This window comes from Tauraco erythrolophus, chromosome 2 (genome assembly GCF_009769465.1).
Source record: "Tauraco erythrolophus isolate bTauEry1 chromosome 2, bTauEry1.pri, whole genome shotgun sequence".
Lineage (NCBI taxonomy): Eukaryota > Metazoa > Chordata > Aves > Musophagiformes > Musophagidae > Tauraco > Tauraco erythrolophus.
In genome coordinates this window covers 96,515,975-96,541,649 of record NC_141466.1, presented here as the reverse complement: position 1 = coordinate 96,541,649, position 25,675 = coordinate 96,515,975, and the positions used below count along the sequence as shown (strand labels likewise).

The 25,675-nt window shown below is 37.2% G+C and overlaps 1 protein-coding gene across 4 annotated transcripts in view; it reads right to left on the bottom strand.

The window, feature by feature from the left end:
* BIRC6 (baculoviral IAP repeat containing 6) overlaps positions 1–25,675 on the bottom strand; it is a 199,147-nt gene that overhangs the window by 36,707 nt on the left and 136,765 nt on the right. For all 4 annotated transcript variants that reach the window (XM_086631641.1, XM_086631642.1, XM_086631640.1 and 1 more), the window contains exons 62-65: positions 25,139–25,439; positions 22,226–22,443; positions 19,972–20,136; positions 17,783–17,951 (exon numbers count right to left, since the gene is read on the bottom strand). In XM_086631641.1, the coding sequence (XP_086487767.1) occupies positions 17,783–17,951; positions 19,972–20,136; positions 22,226–22,443; positions 25,139–25,439 (853 nt within the window). The remainder of the gene's footprint in view (positions 1–17,782; positions 17,952–19,971; positions 20,137–22,225; positions 22,444–25,138; positions 25,440–25,675) is intronic.

Genomic DNA, 25,675 nt, shown 5'->3' with positions numbered 1-25,675 from the left:
GATATAAATACTATTAAAAAAAGCTAGAGTTTTTGTGTTGGAATAATTTACCATAGATTAACTCTTTTTGTAGACTAACTCCTTCAGCCACAGAGATCCATTTCTTTTGACTTGTACTCAATACTATGAATACCCTGAGAGAATACAAAGAAAGGAAATGCTATGAATGGGAAATGTCTGCATAAGAGTATGGAAAACGTCAGATACTTTTACCATATTTTATTTTCAGAAACAGGACAGAAAACAAGAACACAGAAGAAATAAAAGACAAGTCAGACTGTTACTGCCTGGAATAATGAAGACCTATCACTTAGCCAAACAAATGAGACTTTCAACTGCTGAAAACGAAAGCCAGCCCTCACCTCAACGTTCCAGTAAGTTACTCTTCAAACGCATGCTGAGCTACACGTGTCAGCTAACAAAACTCTTCCCTGAAAGTGCAGTGAGCTCGCTTTTAGGAAATGCAAAGTAAAAATGTCTAGAAGTATCCCAGACGATCTGTTCTGCACACGAACAGAAAGAAAAGGACTGCTAGTTTCTTTGGTCAAGAAATTTTTAGCAGCTTATCCAATTATGCTGCCACTAATTGAAAAAGGCACTAATATGGAAAAAGACACTAATATGGAAAAAGACACTAATATGGAAAAAGACACAAAAATTGAAAATGCATTACTTACAGTCCTTTCAGGAGTTTCTTGTCTGTATCAATAAAACATTTGTGCCCTGTAAGTGGTTATTCTATTTTTAGCAACAAGGACCAGGAAGGCATGAAAATTAAAAAAAAGGAAAAAAGTAGACTGCACATTTCTGCGACAGAACATGGAACCGTAGGGCATCTAGTAGTACGGTGTCGTTCTCCTCTGATGTCATATTCTCTTCTCAAAAAGGACCGAGTCTGTTGGTAATGAGAGGCATAATTTTCAAAATTGATTCTTAATGCCTCCAGTAAAATCTGTGAATGTTTGTAGCATGTGGTGCCGCATGGCAATCTATTCCAGACACCCAGCACTCTTATTCCCAACCATGATTATCACGTCTAAACAAAAACGCTTGAGATGTACTGTCTGACTAAAGTAAAATAAGAAAAAATGGGAGCCCAATAATATTTACTCTGAAAATTTTGAAAGATGCAATCTGGTATCTCAAATTTTAAAGGGCCTGTCAAATGGTTTTATCAATTAGTCTTGGAGGAAAAACCAGTCTAGTACTTACGGACTCCCGATCTTGTCCTACAAGCAGGGATATAGTTATCAGTGTTGGCTTCCAATTAAGGAAGGGAAAAAGGAACTCCTGGATGAAATGCTCATGGGCCTTAGAGATAATATAAATGGGCCAGGAAAGCTTAAGCATAGGTTCCCTCCTCTTTAAACAAGGCAGAAGCTTTACTGCCTTGTGCCTTGAACAGCGACATTCAGTGACCCGTACTGTTTTCTGTAAATTAAACAGCTATCACAAGATGGTGACAGTCTATTGGCAGAGAGAATTTAATGGCACACTTAATGGCCAAAACCAAATAGTTTTGAAGACAACAGTCTCTACGTTCTATTTCTCAAGTCAGTAAATCAAAATAAACATACAGAAACTAACTTCCGGAATGAAATGAAATGAACAACAGCTGCATGTCATGTATGATTTGTTAGCTTCTACACATCCTTGTATCAAGGATGAGCATCTAACTGCATTTCTCCTGAAAGCTTATTAAAAAAGATAACTCATCTGTGGGAGGCAGGAAGGCAAACATCACAGTTTAGTTTCCTTTTACATAAAACATAGTACACAGTGGAGTGCAAGGCATCAAAGTCTGTCGAAAAAGTCTATCTCATGTTAGTACCAGAAGCATGACGTCTAAGTGGATCCAAAGAGGAATAGTAAAAAAAAATTGCAGGTCCTTGGCAGGCAGATACAGATACATAAGCAGTCTGTTGCTCATGCTTTCAAGACAGTCATACTATCCTGAAACCACACAGGTCCAGAACTTGATAGTGATCTTCAGATGACAAAGAAACCTTGTTTACTTATGTTTTCAGGACTGTCCTGAAGTACCTTCAGTGGTTTAGTCATCATTTGCAAAAATTTCTGCGATTTAAGGCTCATAAAAACCAACAAACACAAAAAAACCCACCCCGCTCTTGATTCCAGAGTACGTTTTTTCTGAGAAGTACAACGACCATGTGGGTGGGAAGCAGAAGCAGGAAGAACAAGGTGAGATGCAAGAAGTCGCATTGAAACCTAGCCTTTACCCCTCCTATTTCTCACCTGATAATTTATTGACTATCTTTCCCACAAAACTCCCTTCCTTCTAGAAAATCTAACATGCCCTTTAATTCACTGTGATCAAGTGAGCGGGGCCAGAGGCTGCAAGCTAGTCTGAAGTATGCTCTGCACATGCAGCTGCAAAATCCACCACCAGCTGTGTAAATCAATGAAGAGCTCTCCAGTTAATGGATTTATGTTTAAAAGCCATATAAAACAATGTGCGGTACAGAAACAGATAAAGATTGAAGCAGAAGTTAGTCTCTCAGTGATCTTTGCTAAATAATGATTTGTTGAAAAAAAATATTTCCATTAGCCCTTTGAAAGAAGTCTTTTAAAGACTGACGTTTACTAAGTGCTTTATTTGCCATGCAATCCAGTACCCAGTTACATCCCAAATCTAAGCCGCTTCGTTCCTCGTTACAACTAGGTTTTTAGTTCTCAGAGATCTCAATGCCGTGATGTTTCAATATATACTTCATAATTACTCCCTATAAATTACAACAAATTTCTGCAACACAGTAGAGCTAGAAGTACAAGTTTATAATTTGTTCTTTCATAAATCTTTTATATTATTAACCACTCAAACGGATAATTGGTTTTGACATTTAAAAAAAATTCCATTATTAAAGTTCTATTCCAAAAGCACTACCTACTAGGAAATAGTATGCTACTTTAAATGTTTTCAAAATATAATAAGCATATATTCATACTCTTTTTCAATAGGAAATAAGAAATTACATGAGATAATAATTTAATCCTCTTATTTCAAAACTATTTCCAACTAAGGATGACAAATCAGAGGAAAGAAACGTAGCAAAAGGTGGTGCTAGGACAGTGGTATTTTCTAGGTTGGTTTGTTTTGCTTTTTAAGATCAGTCATCTGGAAACTCGTACGGACAAGATTTGTTCTTTCTCATAAGGTAAGATGCTATAAGGGCTTTGGAGAAAGAGGAACTTGTTTTAGTACTGTTCTCAGACAGCCACTCTCCTGGACTAGGATCAGTTCTCACTACTCTGCTTCCCTTTGCTTGCCCAGTAAAGACTCAATATTCACTTAATGGACTTCTCTAACACAACAAAATTTATGAACACGACAGCTCAAAACCTCATACTTGAAAGCCCTAATGCTCCTCTAGAAGCACTCAGCTACACTCAAACCTTCCACCATATCCAGGTCACCACACACAGTTGAGGCTGAAACCCTCACCTCTATCTCAGGAACATTCATCAGGCACCAACTTCTGAGTTGCTTCAGTTGATCAAGAGAGTGGTTAAAATAGTTCTCTCAAAACAAATGTGTGACATGTTGCTCGACACCCTCCAAAGGCAGACTGGCATGGAACAAGTAAATTTCTGGTAAGTGCAGACTGACAGGTGGGAACTACCTAGAGGAACTTCTGTAGTTAGTTATGAGAGAAACCCGAATTCTTCCAGTGATATTCTGGGTCAGTAGCTAGGTTACAAAATCAGAAGAAAAACCCAGACAATAGCCAAAAGGCACTGAAGTTCCTCAATCAGAAGGAAAACAAGACGTAGACACGGTTCAAGTGTCAAAATCATCAAGACAATGCTGAGATGAAACACATGAATGAGGTGCAACTGAGAACAGTAAGAAATCTAAAAGTAACGTGTGTTGCCACAGATAAAGGATTTAAGTTCTTCCTCTTTTTTCCAACAGAAGTGTAAAAAAAGTACTTTGAATCCTGGCTCAAAGTGACCATGCCCATTGCTGCTGACTCAAGGGCATCACATATCAATCTATCTCACAAAAACCAGGCTAACAGCTCCCACAAAGAAAACAGTAGTTGTGTTTAGTACTCAGGAGAGAGGAAAAAAAAAAATAAAAAGGAAGAAGGAAGGAGCGTGGATATCCACTTCTCGCTTACGCTAAGCAAACCAGTTCATCTTAATTTGTGCATACTATTGCATCTCCAACAGACACAGCTTTGTTCTATTGCTCTGCAATTTAACTGAAAAAAGTCAGATCTCATAAAGAGAAGATTGTGGAGGGTGTCAGAGAAGAAAACTAGAATCACCTACTGGATGCATGTGCTACTACATTTCAAGCAGTTTCATGCATCTTAGGGAAAATGCAGAAAAACTATAAGGGAAAACAGTATGTATGAATGATGTTTTGGATTTCATTACAGCATTTTAACCTAAATAGATTTTTACATCTAGACAGCTCTTCACATTTTTCTTTCCATTTTCTCCTTCAAATCTTCCTTTACATTCTAACTTGCAATTTTCTTCAGCACGTTTGTTCTCTATAAGGACAAACAATATGTGACTCAAAACATGCTATTTTAATGAAAAAATACGGCATATAGAATACTCTTACAAGTGCATGAAAATCAAAATCATATACATCCATAAAAACACATGAGGAAAAAGAACACTTACACTGTGGTTAAGAGTACTCGTTCCTTTGGTAAATCTGGTGTTATGGGTGTACCACATTACTCATAGCAGTAGCACATAGCATCTATCATCTAAGGATCAAGATTGTAAATCGTCAAATTTATACCACTGAGTTTTTACAAGACAGCCTGGCAACTTCCTCTTGAAGTACGAATATCTTTAAAATATGCCATACATTTGTATTGCCTAAGGTCTATTCCCATGCAATACAAATGCTCAAACATTAGTGGTAATGAACAGAATGACCTCTAATCAACAGAATTTGTTCTGCTCTTGGGATGCTACATAAATCAGCTACCAAGGAGTTGCCAAAGTCCTACTAAGTGCTTGAAAGCTCTGCCTAGATGGAAGTAACAGAATTAAATTTAGGACGTTTTTGGATACCAGTGTCCAAATCCAAATACTATGTAACTATGAAATGTCTGCCCCAAAACAGATGGTTTTATTACTGACTTGTATAAAATGTACTCCTAGATTCTAATGTTATTTTACAGGAAATGCAAAATATCTCCCCATCTTTCCAAATACCATCAAATACTATGGAGAAATCAAGGCCTTTTCAAATCAAGCTATATTACTCACTTCACTCATGTGAGAAATGTGAGAAATCTCGCACCAAATTTTCTCTTCATGCTGGAGATGCATTGTAGCTCTAAGGAAGTTATTTGTAAATACCAGCTTTCATCCAGCATAGATGAATACTTCAAGTTTCTTATAATTCAGAAATAGCCTGACAGCCTTTCTTTTTTTTTTCCTTCCCAAACAGCAACTCTTTGCTAGCACTGACAGCTTAAGCAGCTACTGCCCCATCCCTCTTACTGTGCTGTGCTAGAGATTTAGTTTTGGCTGGGTCTGTTTTCCAAACTGATTCATGGCATGTCCGCACAGACACGCGTATCAATACAATGGAAGGATGGAAGGGGAGAAACGCTAAACCAAGGTCCATGGCAAATGCTGGATCTGAATCACAGCGAGCAGGAGGTGTCGTTCCCCCTCGACTGCGTGCAGAGGGAGGCCAGAGAGATTCGTTTCCCCAGGTTCACCTTAGCCACTGAAGTACCAGTTGCATCACAACTATGAAAACGGCAGACCACTATGAGACCTCAACTACGGCAATAACTAGGCCAAGAAATATTTCATGAATCTTCTGCTGCTCTCTGTGGATACATCTTAATTATTTGCAGTGGAGCTGTTGAATTTACTTTATTGTCATGATTTATGCCTGATAATATTGCAACAAATTCTTCTGCTGACCTTGAATCACTATACCTGGTTGTGCTGACAAGGTGACAGATTCCTACCCTCCAAGTACACAATTAATCTTTAAATAAAAGACACACATTGCACAATTACTCCCCTTTCACAAAGGAAAGGGTTTGATTTTTTAACATGTGAGGGTTAAAACAGTACAATGGCTTGAAAATTCAGTAATTGTTAGGTGCTCTAACAATGACCAACATGAATGGTCAGAATACACATGTGAAAGTTTCCCCATCTTTGTATCTCTGAATAGATCTAAATGAATACAGAAATAGTACAAGATATATAGACAGAAAAAAATTCCAGGAACAACTAAAGCTGCAGCAGCCTTTTCAGAATAAGGGAAGAGCTTAAAAGGAAAGACCATATACACACATATTAGAACAGATTTTAAGGAAGCTATGCTGGAGAGATTTAACCTAATTATATAATTTTTCTGGAGTCAAACAATTTCACTGAGGCAACATTACTTGCAGGATAAATGGCAAATCACGTACAAGCACCATACAATTCATGGTACTTCAAACATGGTATTTATCATTAAAATAATGCACATGTAAAATATGCCATTTTGTCCATTACTAAGAAACTAACAAATCACAGAATCACAGAATGTTAGGGATTGGAAGGGACCAAACGTACTTAGACACTTTAGAAAAACAATGAGGGAAAAATTTTAACGTGTAAGTAAATTAATTTGAAAATGGAAGTATTTAAAGCAATGATTTTACCTTTTTTTGTTTTCTCACAAAAAGATTATTGAAAATTGAATGTCAAAACAGTGCTTTGTAATTTCTAAAATACGCTCTTCTGGAAAGTGATTAAGGTTTCCAGTCACATTCCTACTGTTTGAATTCAAAGTAATTAATTACCTTTTGATTTTCCATATGCATAAGCTTTTTGTACTTTCGAATTTTGAATTGCTTGATATTGCAAGTATTTTTTAAAATAATTTTCCAATATATGTAAAATATAGTTGCCTTCCTATCAAGAAGCTATACTATACCCAGAAAAACACATTGCATCGGTAGCCTTCATAGATCCAAATGACTGAATAAAATTATTTGAAACACAGCTACTTGCAGAGGTTATTAAAATTGTGGCCTTTAATCTGAAGAGACTGGGACGAAGAGAAGACTTTGCAGAGCTCCTCCTCCCTTTCCAATAGGGCAGGCAAAAAACGCCTCTCTGATTTACCTAGGAAAAATTGAGTTACTGCTTCCTAAGAAATCAGAAGCAAAATCTTTAAGTCTGTGTTTTCACTAATTACACAGTAACCTGCATTCTTTGGGTGGCGAATAAAAAGAGGAAAAGTGTAAGAAGCAGTATTTCTCATAGAAACAATCGCCTGTCAAACAAAGCATAAAAAGACAAAAGGCAGAAACACTGTTTCAGCTTGAATGCCTTAATGTCACCATTTGTCATGCAGCACTTCCTCGGAAAAGCCCGACGTACAGTTAACTCTACTCCTCTTCACTCCGCACACTTTCTCTGTTGGTACAGGATTAAAATGTGCCAGGCCTGACAATGAAACAGCAGAGCCATCGCACATTGTTATGCAACTCACTGTCTGCAAGGGTGGCTCGTAGCTCCTTCTTTATTCAGCAAGTGCCAAGCGCATGTTTAATCAATGTCACAGCTCACCACAGTGTGCAACTAAAGCCACTGTCATTCCTCTCTCCAGATTTGCCTGGCTAAGTTATGCAATGCTCCGAAGAATACCTTGGAATTCTTTCCAGAGGCTCTGAATGCAGGTGTGTGACAGCGCTCACAGTATTGCCAGGAAAGCAGACTTCTTTTCATCCTTTTTCAGGCTGGACTAAAATTACATAGTGTGACTGCACGTAGTTCGCTGCATTTGGAATTACAGCATGTCAACGTGAGAAAGCCTCTTCAGACGGCTGCCACAAAGAGTAAATCAAAGGCTGGGTTTTTCTGAAGTCTTAATAAATAACTAAGTATAACTGAACAAAACCAGGAGCTGTTCAGGGTTTTTTTAATTTTTTTTTTTTTTTCAAGACAAAACTGAACAGCATGCATTTCGTTGCTCTGCATCATCTAAGGAAAAAAAATCCTCAATTTTAATGAGAATTAGTCAACAGTGAGGATCATTACCAGAAAGGATTTTACTGTTTTTCGACTACACTTGCTTTAGTGGATTACTGAGAGAGAAGGCCAGTCATCTGGAAGATATTCTATAACATTATTATCATCATTGATAAACTTCTTCATCAAGGAACTGTCCATGCTCCTATCTGGTCTATCTGAGTGAGGAGAGCAGCCCCTTCATGAAGATAAAAGCCTGGTTTGCCACTGAATTGACGAGTAAGAAGCATGTCTGATGACATTTTATTCCTGATGCAATGTAGGGTAAGAAACATTTTTATTTTTTTTACCTTTGTGAGATATGCTCTGAGCTGATGGCTTTAATTAGACTCACAGCAGAAATACGTTTATCTCTAATGATTAAAGATGTTTGCCAAGACAGAAAAATGCTGTTGCACTATAAAATGTGATTGCAAATCTTCAGTAAATTTGGGTTATCTGAACTAATAGAAATCCCAGTCAAATTTTGGTTTAAGGTTAGAAATTTCTGATCAATAAAGCTAAAACAGCATAGCAGATTACATATAATATCAACATCTCAGTCACCAGTGAACATAATTTTACAGAGAATATGTTTCTAGAGGATATTTGACTGTAAATTAAGAGTCTAAGAGCAGCTCAGTAATAGAGACGACCTGTCAACCTCACTTTTGCAACAAAAAAGGTAATAAATCATATACGCATCTGTAAATATCTATCTTGAATCCCTATATTTCATAGACTTTTGTTACTATAAAAGTACTACTGTCCTTTGGCATACTGCAATAATAAGCATATATAATAAAACCAGCAACCTTAATATTTGAAGAGAGACAGACATTTTCTGTTAAATGTTTACTGTTGCATGGCCGTTCAAAAGCTGATCTATTAAACAAGAAAAGGATAAGATCTCACCTGCAATTGCCTACTTAGGGCTCACTGGTCAAAAAAGACTGTGATACTGTATTAAGGAGGCATATTTTCCATGTTCGAAAACAGTAGACATGAATATTTTCAACTGGTTTTGTACTGTGACAGTTAAATATTTAACAACAGCTGAAAACTCACATAATCTCCCCAGGCATTTCTGAGTATTCGACAATGCCCACATTAACTGCTTTCATCGATTTGATGTTTCGTAAGGAAACAAATTATCTGGCTAAAGACAAATTTTAAATTTATTTTATAGTAAAGCATATTAATTGGCTTGAAGCATCAAGCTATTTTTCACTCTTCCTATCAAATCTGTATCTACATAGACATATTCATACAAAAAGAAAACAAAAGATGGATACAACTCAATAAATACAGCATTAAGAAATATCCTGTAAAGTACAGAATTGTTTTTTATAAGATCAAAGCTTGCATGTTTGTCAGACCAGATTTACCATTTGCTTTCTTTCTTCTAGCTAGCTGCCAGAATACTGGTGAAGGTATTTGCAGGAAAAATGGGGACCTCTGCCATCACAACACTGGAAGATGTAAAAAGGCAAGAGGAGAAAGAGGAAAAAGAAGAATCTATTTTAGCACTGCTTGGGATTATTGGAACTGTGCTCAATTTATTTGTTATTGTTTTCGTGTACATCTACACTACACTTTGATGACATTTTTGAACATCGGTTGCACAGCACACAGTGCAAAGACCAGCAATGGTAAGAATGATTTCTAAATTTAAAGCAAAAAAAAACCCCACCGTGTGAGATTATCAAAAACATTCCAGAGCAAAGTGTCTGGCTAAGGGCCCTGCATCAATGACTGCTAAATGTATCTGCGAGCCCAGCTAGGGTGCTAAACTACGTAAATGAAGGCAGAAGATACTCAAGTCCTCATTGATAACAGATGAAATCCAAATAGCAGAAACAGAGATGGCACTGTCTTATTGCCAACAAACATGCAAGACACAAGAAATGTAAGCAAACACTGAAAACAATCAGAACATAGAAAGAGATTAATTAAATATATAAATACATATAAAAGCAAGCCCCATGATGCTTTCTATGGTTTTGTGCAATATGTCTCTTCGTAGCTGAGACCAGAAAACAGACAAAAGGGTTTTATTTTCAGATCACCACAATTTAGGCTTATAATTTACACTAATGTATAGGCGTGGAAACAGGAACACTGTTATACCAAAAATTGTGATATTATAAATAAAATTTCAACTATTGACTATATTCTGCAGCATTTTTGTTAGTCTTGTGGAAAGCTGAAAAAGGTTAGATTTTCTTGCCTTTACTGAATCCGTATTTGAAATCATCATGCTATATTGACGATGTGCTTTTCTAATTAAAAATCCTTTAAAGTGGTGTGAAAAAATGAAGTATAGTTTCAGTACTTCTTTTAAGAAATACTAATAATTACAATGACACACTAATACATATTTTCCAAATGAAAAAAAATCTCAAGTTACATTTTCTATATTGCAATTTTTAGAATACGTTTAACATAAGACAAATATAGCTTTCATGTTTTCATCTTGATGCTTATTTTCGAGTAAAATAAAACATATCACACAAGGATTCATGGTGTTGCATGGTTTAATATCTTTGCCCAGAAGAGCGTACTCTCTCTTTCTGGACCAGGTCCTGGAAGACATTTTTCCCTTTTTGTACCATTTATCATTGAGGCCTAGAATTGCAACTCTTAGGCAACTTCATGGAACATGCAATTAGACTACTGAAATTGGTTAAATTATTTCCATGTTTTAAATTAAACCTATGTATATCTTTGAATTAGATCCAAAGCTGCAGACAGTCTGAGATCATAGAAGCTTTTATATACATGAACATACCTTCTAATAAAAAAAAGTTACTTTTGAGATTTTAGGATTAAAAACACAGTAGAAAAACAACACTAAAAAAAAAGGAAGCATTGATTTCAGTAAATACCATTCTTACTACTACAAGTGCCACAGAGGAACAATCGAGGAGCTACATTTCTAAAAATGAGCTCAATGCTTTCTCCTAGGCTGCAAGGCTACATTCAGTCCTTCCATAAAATGACAAGCAAAGAAATACATCTCTTGTACAGGTAATAGCTTGTTACTGTATAGAACTTCATAACTGCTAAACCAACTGAGCCTTTGGAAGTCGGTTTGAAACAAGCACATGCATAAAATAAGGTCAGTGATCTAGAACACAATGAATTTGGCAACGATATTTCAGTCAGGTACAGAAACTATGCTGTAGCACACTGATTTATGGACGAATGAAATGGAAGATGGTATATATTCTGGTTTTGCCACTCTGAGTCAACAGTGGCTCATCCAGAAGAAATCAAACAGATCTAAGGCTGCACTGGAAGGAAATGTGCAGACAAGAAGATTTATTCACTATCCATAGTCTACAGCAAAACTCTAGTATTGTATACTCATTTTCAGTATATGAAGCACCAAAGCATTCTGTAAAACTAAGCTACATTCCTAGAGAAATTATGGAGGTTATTCATGTTTATTAAGATTGTAGAATAGAGTCAGTACATTATTCAGTTTTTCAATGTACTTCTTATATCTATATACTTATGGATATTATTGCATTAATCTCATAATGCAGGGATATTTGAGATGGGTCTTAAAATGAGAGGTTACAAGAACCTGAAAACTGAGCAGAAATATGAAATTCAGGTAGAAATTACTGCTGTTTATTTTGATCCTGAAGTTATTTAAAATTGTCAATTCTGTGAAACAAATAAACAGTTTTATTTCAAGTCATTTCAGTGCATAGCTCTGTTCTCAAAATTGTGAATCAACTAGTTTTCCAGCACTGGAGTGAGATACTGCACCTTTTTTGTGAACACTTCAACAGCAAAATATATTAAAAACAATCACAATGTTATAATCAAACGTGGCAAAGGTTCAGCATCATTCTTCTACCACTGAATTAGTTCACTGACATTAATGAAAACTAGTGGAATTTTTCATTTCGGTAATTATATGCTGCCTATCTAAACTGCCATTATACTTTTAATTTTGCTTATAGCAAAAGGCTTTGACCCTTTGAAGGAAGTCACAGTGTAATATTATCATTAGAGGCTGCACTGGCATATGGCATATACCCAGCATATTTTGTTTTAAAACAGCATTCTGCTATCCTCTCTTAACAGGTAGTATTTGTGCTCTGCACTCATGTGGACTTAAGTCTAACTTTAGTGAAATGAGCTCCAATACACAGCTCTGTGCTTACACGTTTAATCCTATATGCATAAGAATCTCAACAACAAAAAAATATCTTAACAGCAACTACCTCTTATCAGACACAGTAAAAAGCCTAGGGAAAAGTAGAGTTTCACGATGACTCAAAATTTATACTGCAGTAGCACCTTCACACCTTCAGCCACGGATGAATAAAGATGTAGTGCTCTCAGCTGAATGAACTCAGTGCACCAACTTCAGAGACCCAAAAGGGAACACAGCCTTCCTGAAGTACTCAGCCTACTCACTCCACCGCACTGGACAACTGTGCAAAAACTAAAGCAACATCATATAATGCCTTGAGAATCAGTATGATTAACAGAAAAGAAACACTCCAACTTCAGCACACAATCTAGCACAGTTCAAGCTCTGAGGCAAGGAGGCGACACCTGAAAAGTATGACTTTAATGGACTCAACTAGCAAAGGTGTATCGAAAGACGCAGAAAAAAGAATTCGGTACGTTCACTTTCAACAGATTTGTCCATAGCAGTTACTAAATAACGTTCACACTGAGGTATTTGGCAGTGGGATAAAGCAGCACAACTGTTAATGAATCCACAAGCCCAGGGTGTGACAGTTCTTGATACACTACAAAAGATGCGTTAAAAGCAAATATTGGACTCTTGCAAAGTGGGACATGGTGGTCAGTAAACACAATCCTTTTAGTAAAACTCTCACATAGAAATGCGTCATCTCTTCTCAGCAGTCAAACCCAAAGAAGACTGAGCTAATGCACCATCACAAACTATGCTTACCACATCACATGGAGTCTTTGTCCAGCAAAAAAGGAAGGGTGGCTAGGAGGGGAGCATATGAAGAAAGGGCTGAAAGAAAACCCCAGCTAAAATCACAACATCACCTGCTTTCTGTAGGTGTGGGAATTGAAGCAAAGATAGTTCAGGCAGAATTCTGCAACTTGCTATGAGGTCTGTCTTCCAAGGAAGAGGTGGTATCAAACCTCTGTCACTCTTCAGCTTAATCTTGTTTAAAGTCACCTCAGGGTTTGCTAGACACTAGTTTACTACATTTTAAAGCAAGAATAGTCTATCTAAAGTTGTGGTATCACTGAAAAATCCCAGCTTCATGGGCTTTTTACTGGCCAAGCCCATAACGAAACCTACAGTCTCTGTCCTAAAAGACACTTGATTTTCCTGCTATTTAATGATTCCCTGCCACTGTCTTCTCACTATAAACCTTGTTAGCTACAAAGACCACTATGACTACTGCTGCCTTCTCTCCCACTTGTAAATAGTAGCTTGTATTAGTCTTCATAAACCTAGGTCCATCAGTCAGGTAACTCTTACTCTTATCAGAAAAATCCAAACCTGCAAGATAGCCATGTACTCTAGTTAGAACCTGACAGTCACACATTTGCTGGGCACTTCCTGTTGTGTGGCACAAGTTTTATTGTGCATTTTGTTCAAGGAGAGAAACGTTCACATATTTGAAAGAGTTCCTACAGTGGTAACTCTTTCAATTACTGAAATGCGCTGCATACAAGACAACAGGTTTGGGTTTTTTGTTTTGTTGTGGGTTTTTTGTTGTTTGGTGTTGTTTTTTTTTTTTTTTTTAAATGCCAGGTTTTAGTGTCAAATGTGCATAAACGCTTAGCAATTAATACACGCTAGATGTTCCATGATACCAATGTAAACATGAATTGAGTGCTTAGGAATAAGCACAAATGTTAAAAAAAAAACAAACTCACTATGTTACAAAGATAAACTTTTTTCATTTGTAAAATGAAAGAGCCACGGTAATGCCATATCAAGATACAAAACAAACACAGGAAAAAGTGATCAAGAAACAGGGCAAGGATTACAGCAGCTATTGCTCCTTGTGACTAGAGCTATGATCTACGTTGCATAATAAGGAAAGTCCTTCAGAGTCAGATAAACCTTTCTCTATAAGAAAAAAAGCAATTACGGAAATTAATTAAAGTGGTCAGTTCACAGTTTTCAAGGACTTCACAATCACCTTGCTCTGATGCAGATGAAGCTGCAGAATGTGTCAGAGCAATCTGGTTTGTAAAGATCTGCTTCAAGATGAGGTTTCTAAAAGATTAAGGAGTGCTCACATACCATTTATCTGATCAATATTCCTTTTATCTAGAACAACCTAGATAAGCTAGTCCACGTATGTTTTGGGCAAATTGAGCAGGGATGGCAAAACATATTTAAGCAACAAAAAATCCTAGACAAATTTCCAACTGTGAGAAAGGCCAATTTGATATTCTGACACTGAAACTGTTGAAGAATTTTGCCAAAACAACTTTGCAAGCAGAATGTATCTTGTAGCTAACTGAACATGTTTAAACCACATGCAAAATTCTCATTGACACCAGAACACTTACTATCTTGTAACACCATAGTGTTATCAGTCTACTGTGCAATAAAGGGAAACAGTACACCCAGCAGCTTCACTGCATATTGTACTTCTTCACAGAAAAACTTTCCCACGATTTTATGCATATGGCAGAAACGTAATATGAGAAGATAACAGTTATTGCAACCACTTACAGCAAAACCAAGAATCTAGTAGACGAATACCTCCAGCAGAAGGATAACCTTCAACTGGTACCACTAACATCCATTCAAGTTCGAGAAAGTTAGAATTGCTGAAAACTGCCATTTTCTGTCAGCACTGTGCTGGGCACAGCTTGTACCTGCTGGAGTGCCAGAACCTGGGAACACACTATTAGCATTCGGTATGCAGTGTCCTAATTTCTGAGTCCAGCATGTTTCAGGAAGAATACAGTTACCTGCTTCTTCCACATGAAAGTACATTCTGATAGTAGACATACGTGAGTGTTACTAATAACGCTGTTCCTTTTCCTGCTCCCTCTGAGTAGGCATTCAGCCCTATCGGAGAAGGAATTTTTTTAGTCTTACGAGCATTGTACCAGAGCTTAACACAGCTCCAGAGCTTCTCTCTCTTGCGACTGCCAGGCTCTGTCAGCTATATTTCCTGACACTCTGTTAGTGACACTGAGAGCCCCAGCATCACCTGCAACTCAGACTCATTAATGCAAGAATTATCCGTCTGCTTTTGAACTAAAGAGTAATTACTGCATTGGAATTATGCCTGGCCATCACTAAGGCAAACTATTTTCAGGGTCTCCTTTCAGACTAAATGCATCTGACTCTAATATTCACGAAGAGAAGACAGTATGTCCAGAAGTCATGCCTTTTTGCACATTTCCCCCTCATACTGATATCCTATTACATTCTCAAAGACAAGCTTGACCAACAGAAGCCTGCAAAGCTTCTTTTTTTTTAATCCAGAACATTGTTAGTTATAGGTTTATGTATAGAATTTGAGCAAAAATACAGCAGGAAGCATTCAAAACTATTGCTAGGATCAATGTATAAAGCATAACAATGCTATATATTATATTATAATATAATTTATGAAAAAGCAGGAACTATCTGCTTTGTTTACTAATTTTTATTTCACAAGCACAACATACAAACAACCCTGCTAATCACAAATAACAGTAGTCCAGCAGTAAAAAACAGCTAAAATGAACATTTCCCACTGTAACTTTGCCTTCCCTTTGTACTTTGGGAAAACAAATGGTCCCTGAAAGCCAAACTAGCCTGAACTTCTCTCCAGTAGCCACATATCTCATCTCTTCTATCAGTATCTGACTGTTCTTCCTCAGTTAAAAGGTGACTTATACAGACAGATAAGATTTTCTATTGAAAACAGCAAGAATCAATTTCAACAGCTGCGATTGATCTATAACTTAGAACCAACAGCTTCATCCTTTAGATAACATAGCATTTTTGCCAGGTCTTTCTGTGACTTTTCCTTTCCACCTTAACAAAGAAGAATTTATGAGTATCTGTTAGAAAGATTATTTCATTGCTTTACTTTATAACTTACTTTATTGTTTTACATTAGATTTTGATTTGCAATAATGACCCTGGTGTACAAGCTACAGAGTTTCTTTTCCTCACTGTAATTTGTGCAAAATAGAACAAACAAATTCCTTGCAAAATTAGGGAGAGGTATCAAACTGTGGACTGGCAAGTAAAACATCTTCATATTTTTATTTTTACCACAAGGCCCCAGTAGACTTTTTGAACTACTTCCATTCCATCATACAAGATTATGTAATGCCCTAGTTACCACAGACTAAAAGAGCCACTTTCTTGTTTTAGTCCTACGTAGCTTTGTAAATACTTAAGAGACAGATGATTTCTCTTTTACACCGGAGATAAAATATAGTGTCTAACTCAACAAGAAGCTATGACGTTGTTTCAAGAAATTAACATCACCACACCCTACAACCAGCATTCACGAGAACCAGTAATGTGACAAGACATTTAGCAGGTACTTCAAAACCAGGGCAAGCAAAATAAGGGTCCAAACCCAAATTATTCAGATTTGGAACAACAACTTCTGCTACTTTGGGATTAAATCCATCCTTATAAAGCAACTAAACAAGAATTCAACCTAAGACTAAGGCAGTGTTTAAAAACTTCAGCGTGACAGTTATCGGAAGAAAAAATGGTTACAGTATTTTCACACTAAAGCCTGTCCTCTAGCACGACTGAACATAAATCACAAACCCAGTCTGCTGGTTTTGCCATTACCTCTACACAGGCATTTGCTTAATTCATAGAATCATAGAATGGTTAGGGCTGGAAGGGACCTTCAAAGGTCATCTAGTCCAACCCCCCTGCAAGGAACAGGGATATCTCCAACTAGATCAGGTTGCTCAGGGCCTCGTCCAACCGGGCCTTGAACGTCTCCAGGGATGGAGCATCCACCACCTCTCTGGGCAAGCTGTTCCAGTGTTCTACAACTCTCATGGTAAAAAATTTTTTCCTAATATCCAATCTGAATCTACCTCCCTCTATTTTAAAACCATTACCCCTTGTCCTATCACAACTGGCCCTCCTGAACAGCCTCTCCCCATCTTTCTTGTAGGCCCCCTTGAGGTACTGGAAGACCGCTATCAGGTCACCCTGGAGCCTCCTCTTCTCCAGGCTGAACAGCCCCAACTCTCAGCCTGTCCTCATAGGAAAGGTGCTCCAGCCCTCTTATCATCTTCGTGGCCCTCCTCTGGACCCTCTCCAACTGGTCCATGTCCTTCTTATGTTGAGGGCTCCAGAACTGGATGCAGTACTCCAAGTGAGGTCTCACGAGGGCAGAGTAGAGGGGGAGAATCACCTCCCTCGACCTGCTGGCCACGCTCCTCTTGATGCAGCCCAGGACGCGGTTGGCCTTCTGGGCCGCAAGAGCACATTGCCAGCTCATATTGAGCTTCTCGTCCACCAGTACTCCCAAGTACAAACTTTCAGATGGAAATACTATTTTCCTGTTAATTTCAACAGTTTAAGAATTAATTTCAAATTTAAAAAAGACATTAAAAGAATAAAGTTTAAACTCACACCAAACAAACATTTCAATTTTGTTTTCTAAGGCTCAAGTGAATGTTCCATTAGTAGAATTCTAAACTGGCAAAGGTACTGAAGCTAGCCAGAACTACCTATTGTTTATATAAAAACTTATTTGACACAAGTAAGCCAACTTTGATTTAGAAGGAGACAGAGGCACATTACCTGAATCGTTGCGGAGGTATGATGACATCGCTGGGATGAGGCAAGATTGACTGAGCAGCTCTAGGAGAACGGATGGAAGAGCACTGCTGTTTTGTCCTCTTCCCTCATGGCTTGTTTGGGTCTCTCCATTTGATGTACTCCCTGCAGGATTTATGTAACTGGCAAGAACCTGAAATACATAAAAATATTACATAAAACCTGATTTATTTAAAGGGAAAAGAACTTTGACTTTCATTCCTTGAGGAATACACCATAATACTTCACTAGCTATTTTGCTAATTCAGTACTGGTATTTATTTCAGCAGTCTCAAAGATCTCTCAGAAGAAATTCTATATAGTTATTAGATTACGATTTCAACTTTGGCTAATTCTAAAATTGAATAGCTATTATAATTCTGAATGACTTTAAGAGATCAATTAATATGAATTTTGGCAAAATTGCTGGATTTACCGAAAGCAGCAGTTCGCCAGCTCACACCACTGAGACACACAGCTGATCAATCCCATTCACTTCAGAACACCCACTAGCAAAAAAAGATTTTTTTTTTTTAAACTGCAAATGTTTTAAAAACACTTGTACCTTCCTTTTGAGTGGGACTTCAGGGTTTACAGATGAAACAACTTACTGTTGTTGTCAGTTACTTGGAACAACCACTTGTGAGCAGGGGTCTTGTTTCAGTTGACAAAGAAAGCACAGCCTTCCCCTTGGTGAGGGTGGGGGAGTCACCTCGGGATGGCACACCGGCTGGTCCCAAGGGTAGTTCCGGCTGAGTTCACAGGTCCTTCCCGTGTATTGTAGACGTACAGCCTAATGCACTTCCATGGGTCTGACTTGTGCCATTGTACTCTCAAATCAAGTAACTTCTAGGCTTGAAAGGCTGTATTATTTGAAGTCTCAGGGGCTCTATTCACCTTTTTAGACTCTTCTCCTTTCTTCCATTCTCCCTCTTTGCTCTAAGCCCAGTGCCCATGGTATTTTGCTGCAACATCTTATCAGCACTCTATACAACTGAATTTTTCTAAACAACCTTTCTAGAAGAAAGACCAGGAAAAGTCTGCTGTACATCTGACTGACATCTTCACCAAAATGCTGAAGGGTTTTCTACTTCTTCCTCCAATTGCTGACTGCCCACAGCAAATGCCTCCTTACCTCATGACTTATCACAGTTACAGCTAAATCTCTGCATGGCATAATACAGAATATGACCTAGAAGCTTCGCCAAGAGTAATTCAGGTGATTTTTCTTTCTTACTTTGGAAAATTGTTTCGAATTTTATTTGTTTTGCTTTTGCAAGGAATGTGATACTTGTGCCTTGTAATCTACACTGATCAAAATAACTGACTACATCAAAATGATACCTTCATCAGGCAGAGCATAGGCATTTTCAGAATTTCGTCTCCTTTGTGCTTTACCCCAGCAGTAAGGTTAGCTAATGCATTTGAGCTCACAGTTCTGCGAATGAAATTTTTGATGACTAGATAAAAATCTCATTTTCCCTACACTGTCCTAAGATAACAGGGGTTCATCGCGTTTCACAATGGACTGAAAAGCTTAATTATGCAGGATTTTATTGTCCTTAGCATGAGGTATTTGGAAGGTATCAGAGTTTTATTAAGACTTGGATATTTACTGGTAACTTACTATCATAATTTAATTGACATTCTCAATTTTATAGTATGTCTGAATGAGATTTTGTTATATTAGCATAACATATTCCTGGACACTAACTAGTAACAGCTATGGGCATTTCCTTAAAGCAGAGCAAAAGCATAAGAGAAATGAACAGGTAAGATTAATTGGCACACAAAACAAAATGCCTATTCCCACATCCTCCTCCGTTAATGGACAGTCTTCACTTTTGACTGAACACAGCGATGTCTACAGAGATACATGACAGCTCCAGGGAAATACACTGGAACGCTTCTTGGGTCACGATCTATTCAGAACTGTCACCCAGGCTTACCCATGCAGGACTTTTTTATGCAGCAGCCTAGTGATGTTTGAAAACAGCCTCACTCAAAATATGATCCATATAATTTTTCAGGTAGACAGGCGGTTGTAAATTATTTTTTGCCCCAAATACCATAATTACTCTGATATATGACTGAAAAACTACGAGCTCTGTTTTTACTATCCAGTCCTAGTGTTTTAGGTGCCTATCGTTAATCAAAATTTCACTATTACACACCTGTAAAAGGCAGGTCACGTGCTCTTCTTCTAGTCTTTGCTTAGTCAAAGCTTGTTCAACATCCCATCCTGAAGCTGTAGAGCCTGTTCCAAAGCCTGTACCCTTAGCCCAGTATAACTGCTGTTCTTCTGTTGATGCACTGTTGTGTGTACTTGACACTTGCGGCTAAGTTAAAAAAAAAAAAGTCACAATAATTTCATGTTTTTCATCTTATGAACATTGTCTTTCGAAAACCATTGTTCTGCAGAAGAATGTAATCCCAAATTATTATCTTTATATAGATATTATCAAGATCCAGTGAAATTCAAAGCTTTAGACAGGAAAGACTCTGCCATATACATGGAGTAGTTGTACAGGTCAGCGCTAAATTGTTTGAAGTGATTCTTCAATTTGACTAGGACTGTAAGCCCATTTTTGTTCTGTTTTAAGATACTGTCACTACTTAAATGATGAAAGGTATTAAAATGCTACTTAATCAATATCATGCTAAACATCACAGCTCTGTAATTATTAGTTTAACACCGAGTGAAGTTTAATAACGTAATTAGATGAAGGAGATGGGAATAGAAATGTTATCTAAAGCGCACAGTTGAAATGTTAGAACGCTCAAGAATGTGCTGATTTTGAATAAATGCTCCAAAATAGCAAGAGGTGTAAGTTCCATGTATAGCTCTCACACATGATCTCTGGGTCACTGAAACACACCCTATTTCCTCTTCAGATAAGAGGAGGAAAATATCTTGTCCTTAAAATGTTCTGAGACACAGCATTACTGGAAAATCAGGTCATGTGAGTAGGTGCCCAACTTTAATTTGTAACATTTAATTTAGGGCTCTGAAAAGTTCCATTTTCTGATCAGATCTTCTTCAGTGACTTTGTTAAAGATTACACTTGAAGGAAAAGAAATTATTAATGAACAGACTGCAATGGTAAAAAAAGTTATCACTTACGAAGTACCATACTGACAGTAGTCTGGAATCACCATTTAACTTTTACATTGGAAATGTAATGCATCTCAGTGATGAAATAGCTGTGTGTTTATTCTCATGTAGACATTATTCACTACATCACTCATGAACATGTTGTGCCTTTAACACTCAAGAGGACTGTCATGAGCACTGACTTACAGCACTTGAGGGAAAGCCTGGCCTCAGAAATACAAGTCCCAGTGCAGGCCTGATGGATCTCTAGCTTCAAATTATCATCTATCACCTGATAGATATGAATTCTGAGAAAGCAAGCTGTTCAAGGGGTCATAGTAAAACCGAAGTAGAGATAAGAATTAATGGTTGCCCTTTCCCTCCAAAAGCGCAAAAATGCTAAGGTGTTAATGTGTCTGCAGCCTGATACCTCATTAGAAGCAAAATATCTCCGCTTCCCCTTAAGTCTGACTAGCCATTAAAATGAATTATTCTCAGGCACAGCTTCATCTCTTCCTTGCTCAACCCCTCATCAGTATCAGTGTTGCTAAAATACAGACAACCCTGTATTTTGCAGCTACTTAGCCATATTTAGCCACCAGGAACTTTTTCATGCAAGCCTCTGTCACAACAAAGCTGCAAGAGGGCAAGTCACTATTTTTTTTAAAACACTTTTATAGACAACTGGTATGTTATGCAGAAATGGCAACTCATAATCCTAAAAAAAATCCAGGGCATACATGTTCTGAACAGAGGGTGGTATAACATGGGAAGTACCTTAAAAAAGTTTAATTTTGGAGATTCACTTGGGATCTTGAGGACTATGAAAAATTTTTGTCTTTACATCTCTTTTCCCCATCCATAAAAAGGATATTTAAAAAAAACCCAAACACTGCATTAATTCATTAATTTTCACAACTCATTTACGTTTCTGAAGCATTTAAGAGAAAATAATTTGTAGCCTATCTACTCTCTAAACAGTAGAGTTTAGAGCATGAATTAATTACCTAAATAAGGTAATGAGGTCACACTATCTAACGAGGATTAAAGAATCACTATCCATTTAGCATTAGGCCTCTCATGCACTGAAAAAGAAGGACCTGTGAAAGAAACTGATTACACCTTAATGCCTCATGACAAGCCTTCCTTCATGATTACTATGTTTATTTGCAACACGAAAGGACAATTACTTAATCAAGTACTTTCTAATTATTTTTGTTCTTCATTCAAATTCCAACTCTGCAGACTATAATGAAAACAATGAGATTATTTTCCTTTCTGTAGTTACAACTCTTATTACTTCTCAGTGGCAATTATCGTGCTGCTAAGTTTACCTCTGCCTGGTTGGGACTAGAGTTGGGCACTCTTGGTGCATGGTGGCTTAGAGCAGACAGACAAGCGAGGATAAGATGTATAGCCCCGATCTCCAGTGCCATCCGCCTAAGCAGTACTCCGTCATCAGTGGTCAACGGTGTAGTGCTGAACAAACTGCGCAACACGTGGAAGGGCAGAGTTGGAAGCACATTTGCTGAAGGAGACTGCAGAATATGACCTAGATTGAAGAACAACATCATCAAAACCACATTTTCTTTCAACAGTTCAACACAGCCTGTTAATCTCTGCAATAGGTTATAAACAACACATACATAAATCTAGTAAGGACTTAAGCATTCGCATGTAGTAAGCTATCTAATATTATGTTTCTCTTCACAAAAAATTTGCAGCAAGAGTGTAGAAATACTGCTTATTTATTTCCTTTATGGATTTGGTTAAGAACCAAAGTTATAAAATCTGATTAGCCACTCCCCGAGACAAAACTTTGTTTACGAGTAATAGTGAGTATATTTCTGTATTTGACTGCACTTCAGGTTGCATTTCTGAATGAGGAAAACAAAGGTGGCTCAGACTATTTTTGGGGTTTTTGAACATTTCAGCTGCAGCAAGTTAAAGAGTGCACATGGTCAGCTAACAGTAGTTCATTTGATAAGGAGCTGTAGTGGATCATAAGGTAGGATTTTTTTTCATATTCATGCTCTTAAAGTTGGAATTAGGTTACTGACACAATCCAAGAAGTGACGCTATTCAAGTTGAATACATAGTGAAATACTAACATAATTTTAATTAGATGAGCTGCATCTTTGTATTTTGTTGTAGAATTATTTTAAATTTTTAACCCTTTTGCATTATGCATAAAAACTACTTCTTTTCAAATAATAGAGTGACCTATTAATGCAACATTCGCAGATTCAGGAAACTGTTTCAATTTTTTCTGTATTTAACAATGCATTTCACATTCCTTTCTTAGTGCATATGTAAATAGAGATATTTGACAACTGAAAATACTTCAAATACTAAAAATACTTCAAAATAGCCAACGCTGTTCAGAAGTTTGCTACTTATTTTGAGTATATTTATATTATTTTCTCCCTCATTCTTAGAGTTTATCAGCTATATCGTCATCCAGAGGTCTAAACTGAGATACATTACAAATATGTATGTCTATATTTGTATGCATATGTATCTACACACACATACACACACGAGTTAATTAATATCTATCTGATACTCTTCTTAAAGACAGTAACAAGAAAGAAGCAGAAAGCCCTCTGACTGGGATCTTCATAAATAAAACTGTCCACATCTGGAAAAAAGCCCATCTAATAGAATTCCAGAACTGCAGGTGTAGCCAAATGACAAGGAGACCAATAAAACAAAAATCTAAACATTTGCTCATGATTTATCTTTGCAGACAATTGAATCCATCTTTAGTCTGTAAGCCATAGATTTTTAAGTGCAGCTTTTTATATTACATGAGGAAGTAAAGAGATTCTAGATGTATGAAAAGATGCATTTCCAACAGAAAAGGAAAACATTAATGCTTTATATAGAGAATTAAAGTGGACTACTGTGTACAACTGATCCCACATTCTGTAAAGAGCTGCATTCAGACATTTGACTTAGGAAATGGAGAAAGTGGCTGTTTTGTCCAGCAAAAACAAAGGTTAAGAGGGAATATAATTCCTGTCAACAAATGCATTGGAAAACGAAGAGCTATTTACGATGAGGAACAATGATAAATGGGCACAAACTGGATATAACTGAGTTTAGGCTGAAAATCAAAGCAGCCCCTTCCTATCAGGAAAATGATGTTTTGGAACTGTATTCCAATAGCAATAGTGGACGCACACACATAAAAAAGAAAGCAACCCAGTTGATCTCTTTATATATATATAAAAAAGAACAAGTATATAAAAATTGTTTGCAATAGCAAGAGACTGGAACCACTCGAGGACATAAAAATCTGAGGGACTGCATACAGTCCTTCAATTAACTACTACTCAAATTAAGTGGGAGTAAGCAGCCAGGAATTTTTGTTATCCAGTTTGTTCTTGTTTACTGTCCTGTACCTAAATACAAGAGAAATAAAAAGATAAACAGAAGGGACAGTAAGACTCTTAGTTTCTCGGTCTTATGAGCTACACGTTGTCAACCACTCTACAGGATGCTGAATAGAGACTAGCTGCAGTTGATTGCTTCATAGAAAAACCAGCGTTCTCTTCAAAGTCATAATAAAATGTCTTAAAAGTACTAAAACATCTTTCACATACACTCTTACAGTTTTTCAAAATGCTAAGAAATACAAATATTAGAACTATATGCAGAATTCCAGGTTCAGCTGCAAAGACACTGACTAAAAGTTGTCTCTTGGCTCATCTGTTCATTCATCAGAGAATATCCCATTTCTCCCTCTGAACTCACAACATTAAGGTAGAGCTCCGGCTCAACTAATTTGATCACTATGATCTTTAGATCTTTCTCTCCTTTTCTAAAACAGTATTATTCAACAGTTTATTCTACATCAGCTGTAGGTATGCTCCTTTCCACACTATTCTGCATTTGGTTTCAGAATGATAAGATGTTTGCTCAATTAGCTGAGCGTATCCAGCTACTCAGATGGTTCTTGTCTGAATGCACTGTCATCTTGACAGTGCCATTTTAAGTTTAACCAGCAGTTATTTTACAATTACTCTGACATCTAGATGAGAACACTTGAATGCTGATGATTGTGACAAAACTTTGCCAGACAGAATTTAATATTTAGAGATAACAGGCTATTAAAGATGCTAGTATCGCAGCTCTGCACAAACCAATTCTAACTTCCTGCTAAAAGCATTACAGTGTAAATAAATTTAAGTAAAATGATCTAGCCGTGGTCTACAAAGAAACATAGTAATTGCAGCACATACTTCCTTCACCATCATCTGTAACTCCCAACACCAATCTCAACAGACACTGAGCATGTTTCCGTTCTTTTAGCAGCACCTCAGCATAGCCCGGGAGACGAAGAAATAAACCAAAGGCAGCCAAAGAATGCGCGGGTATGGGAGACATAGTCTGAACTGTTGACTTGATCGGTGGGGGTTCTGCAGCAATTGTTTCTGGTGCTTCATACACCAATTCCCCTGATTGTTCGATGGTAACCCATTCAAACTGATCACTGTCCTTCTGCTTTTCCTGCGTGGTCGATGTAACCACCGGAGTGCTCACCTTAACCAACAAAAACAACAAAAAGATTTGAGAGTCATTCAGTTCATCACCTCAGCAAAAATGTTATTAAAATTAGGATCAAAAGGACAGGTAATCTTAATACAGAACACCATTAAAAATCACATGAAATACACTACCATTGACAGATACAGAGATCAGGTTAAATGGCTAAAAAGGGCATACTTGTTGCATTTTCAATACAGTTTCTAGAAAGTTCTGCCTACACAAGCAAGCAA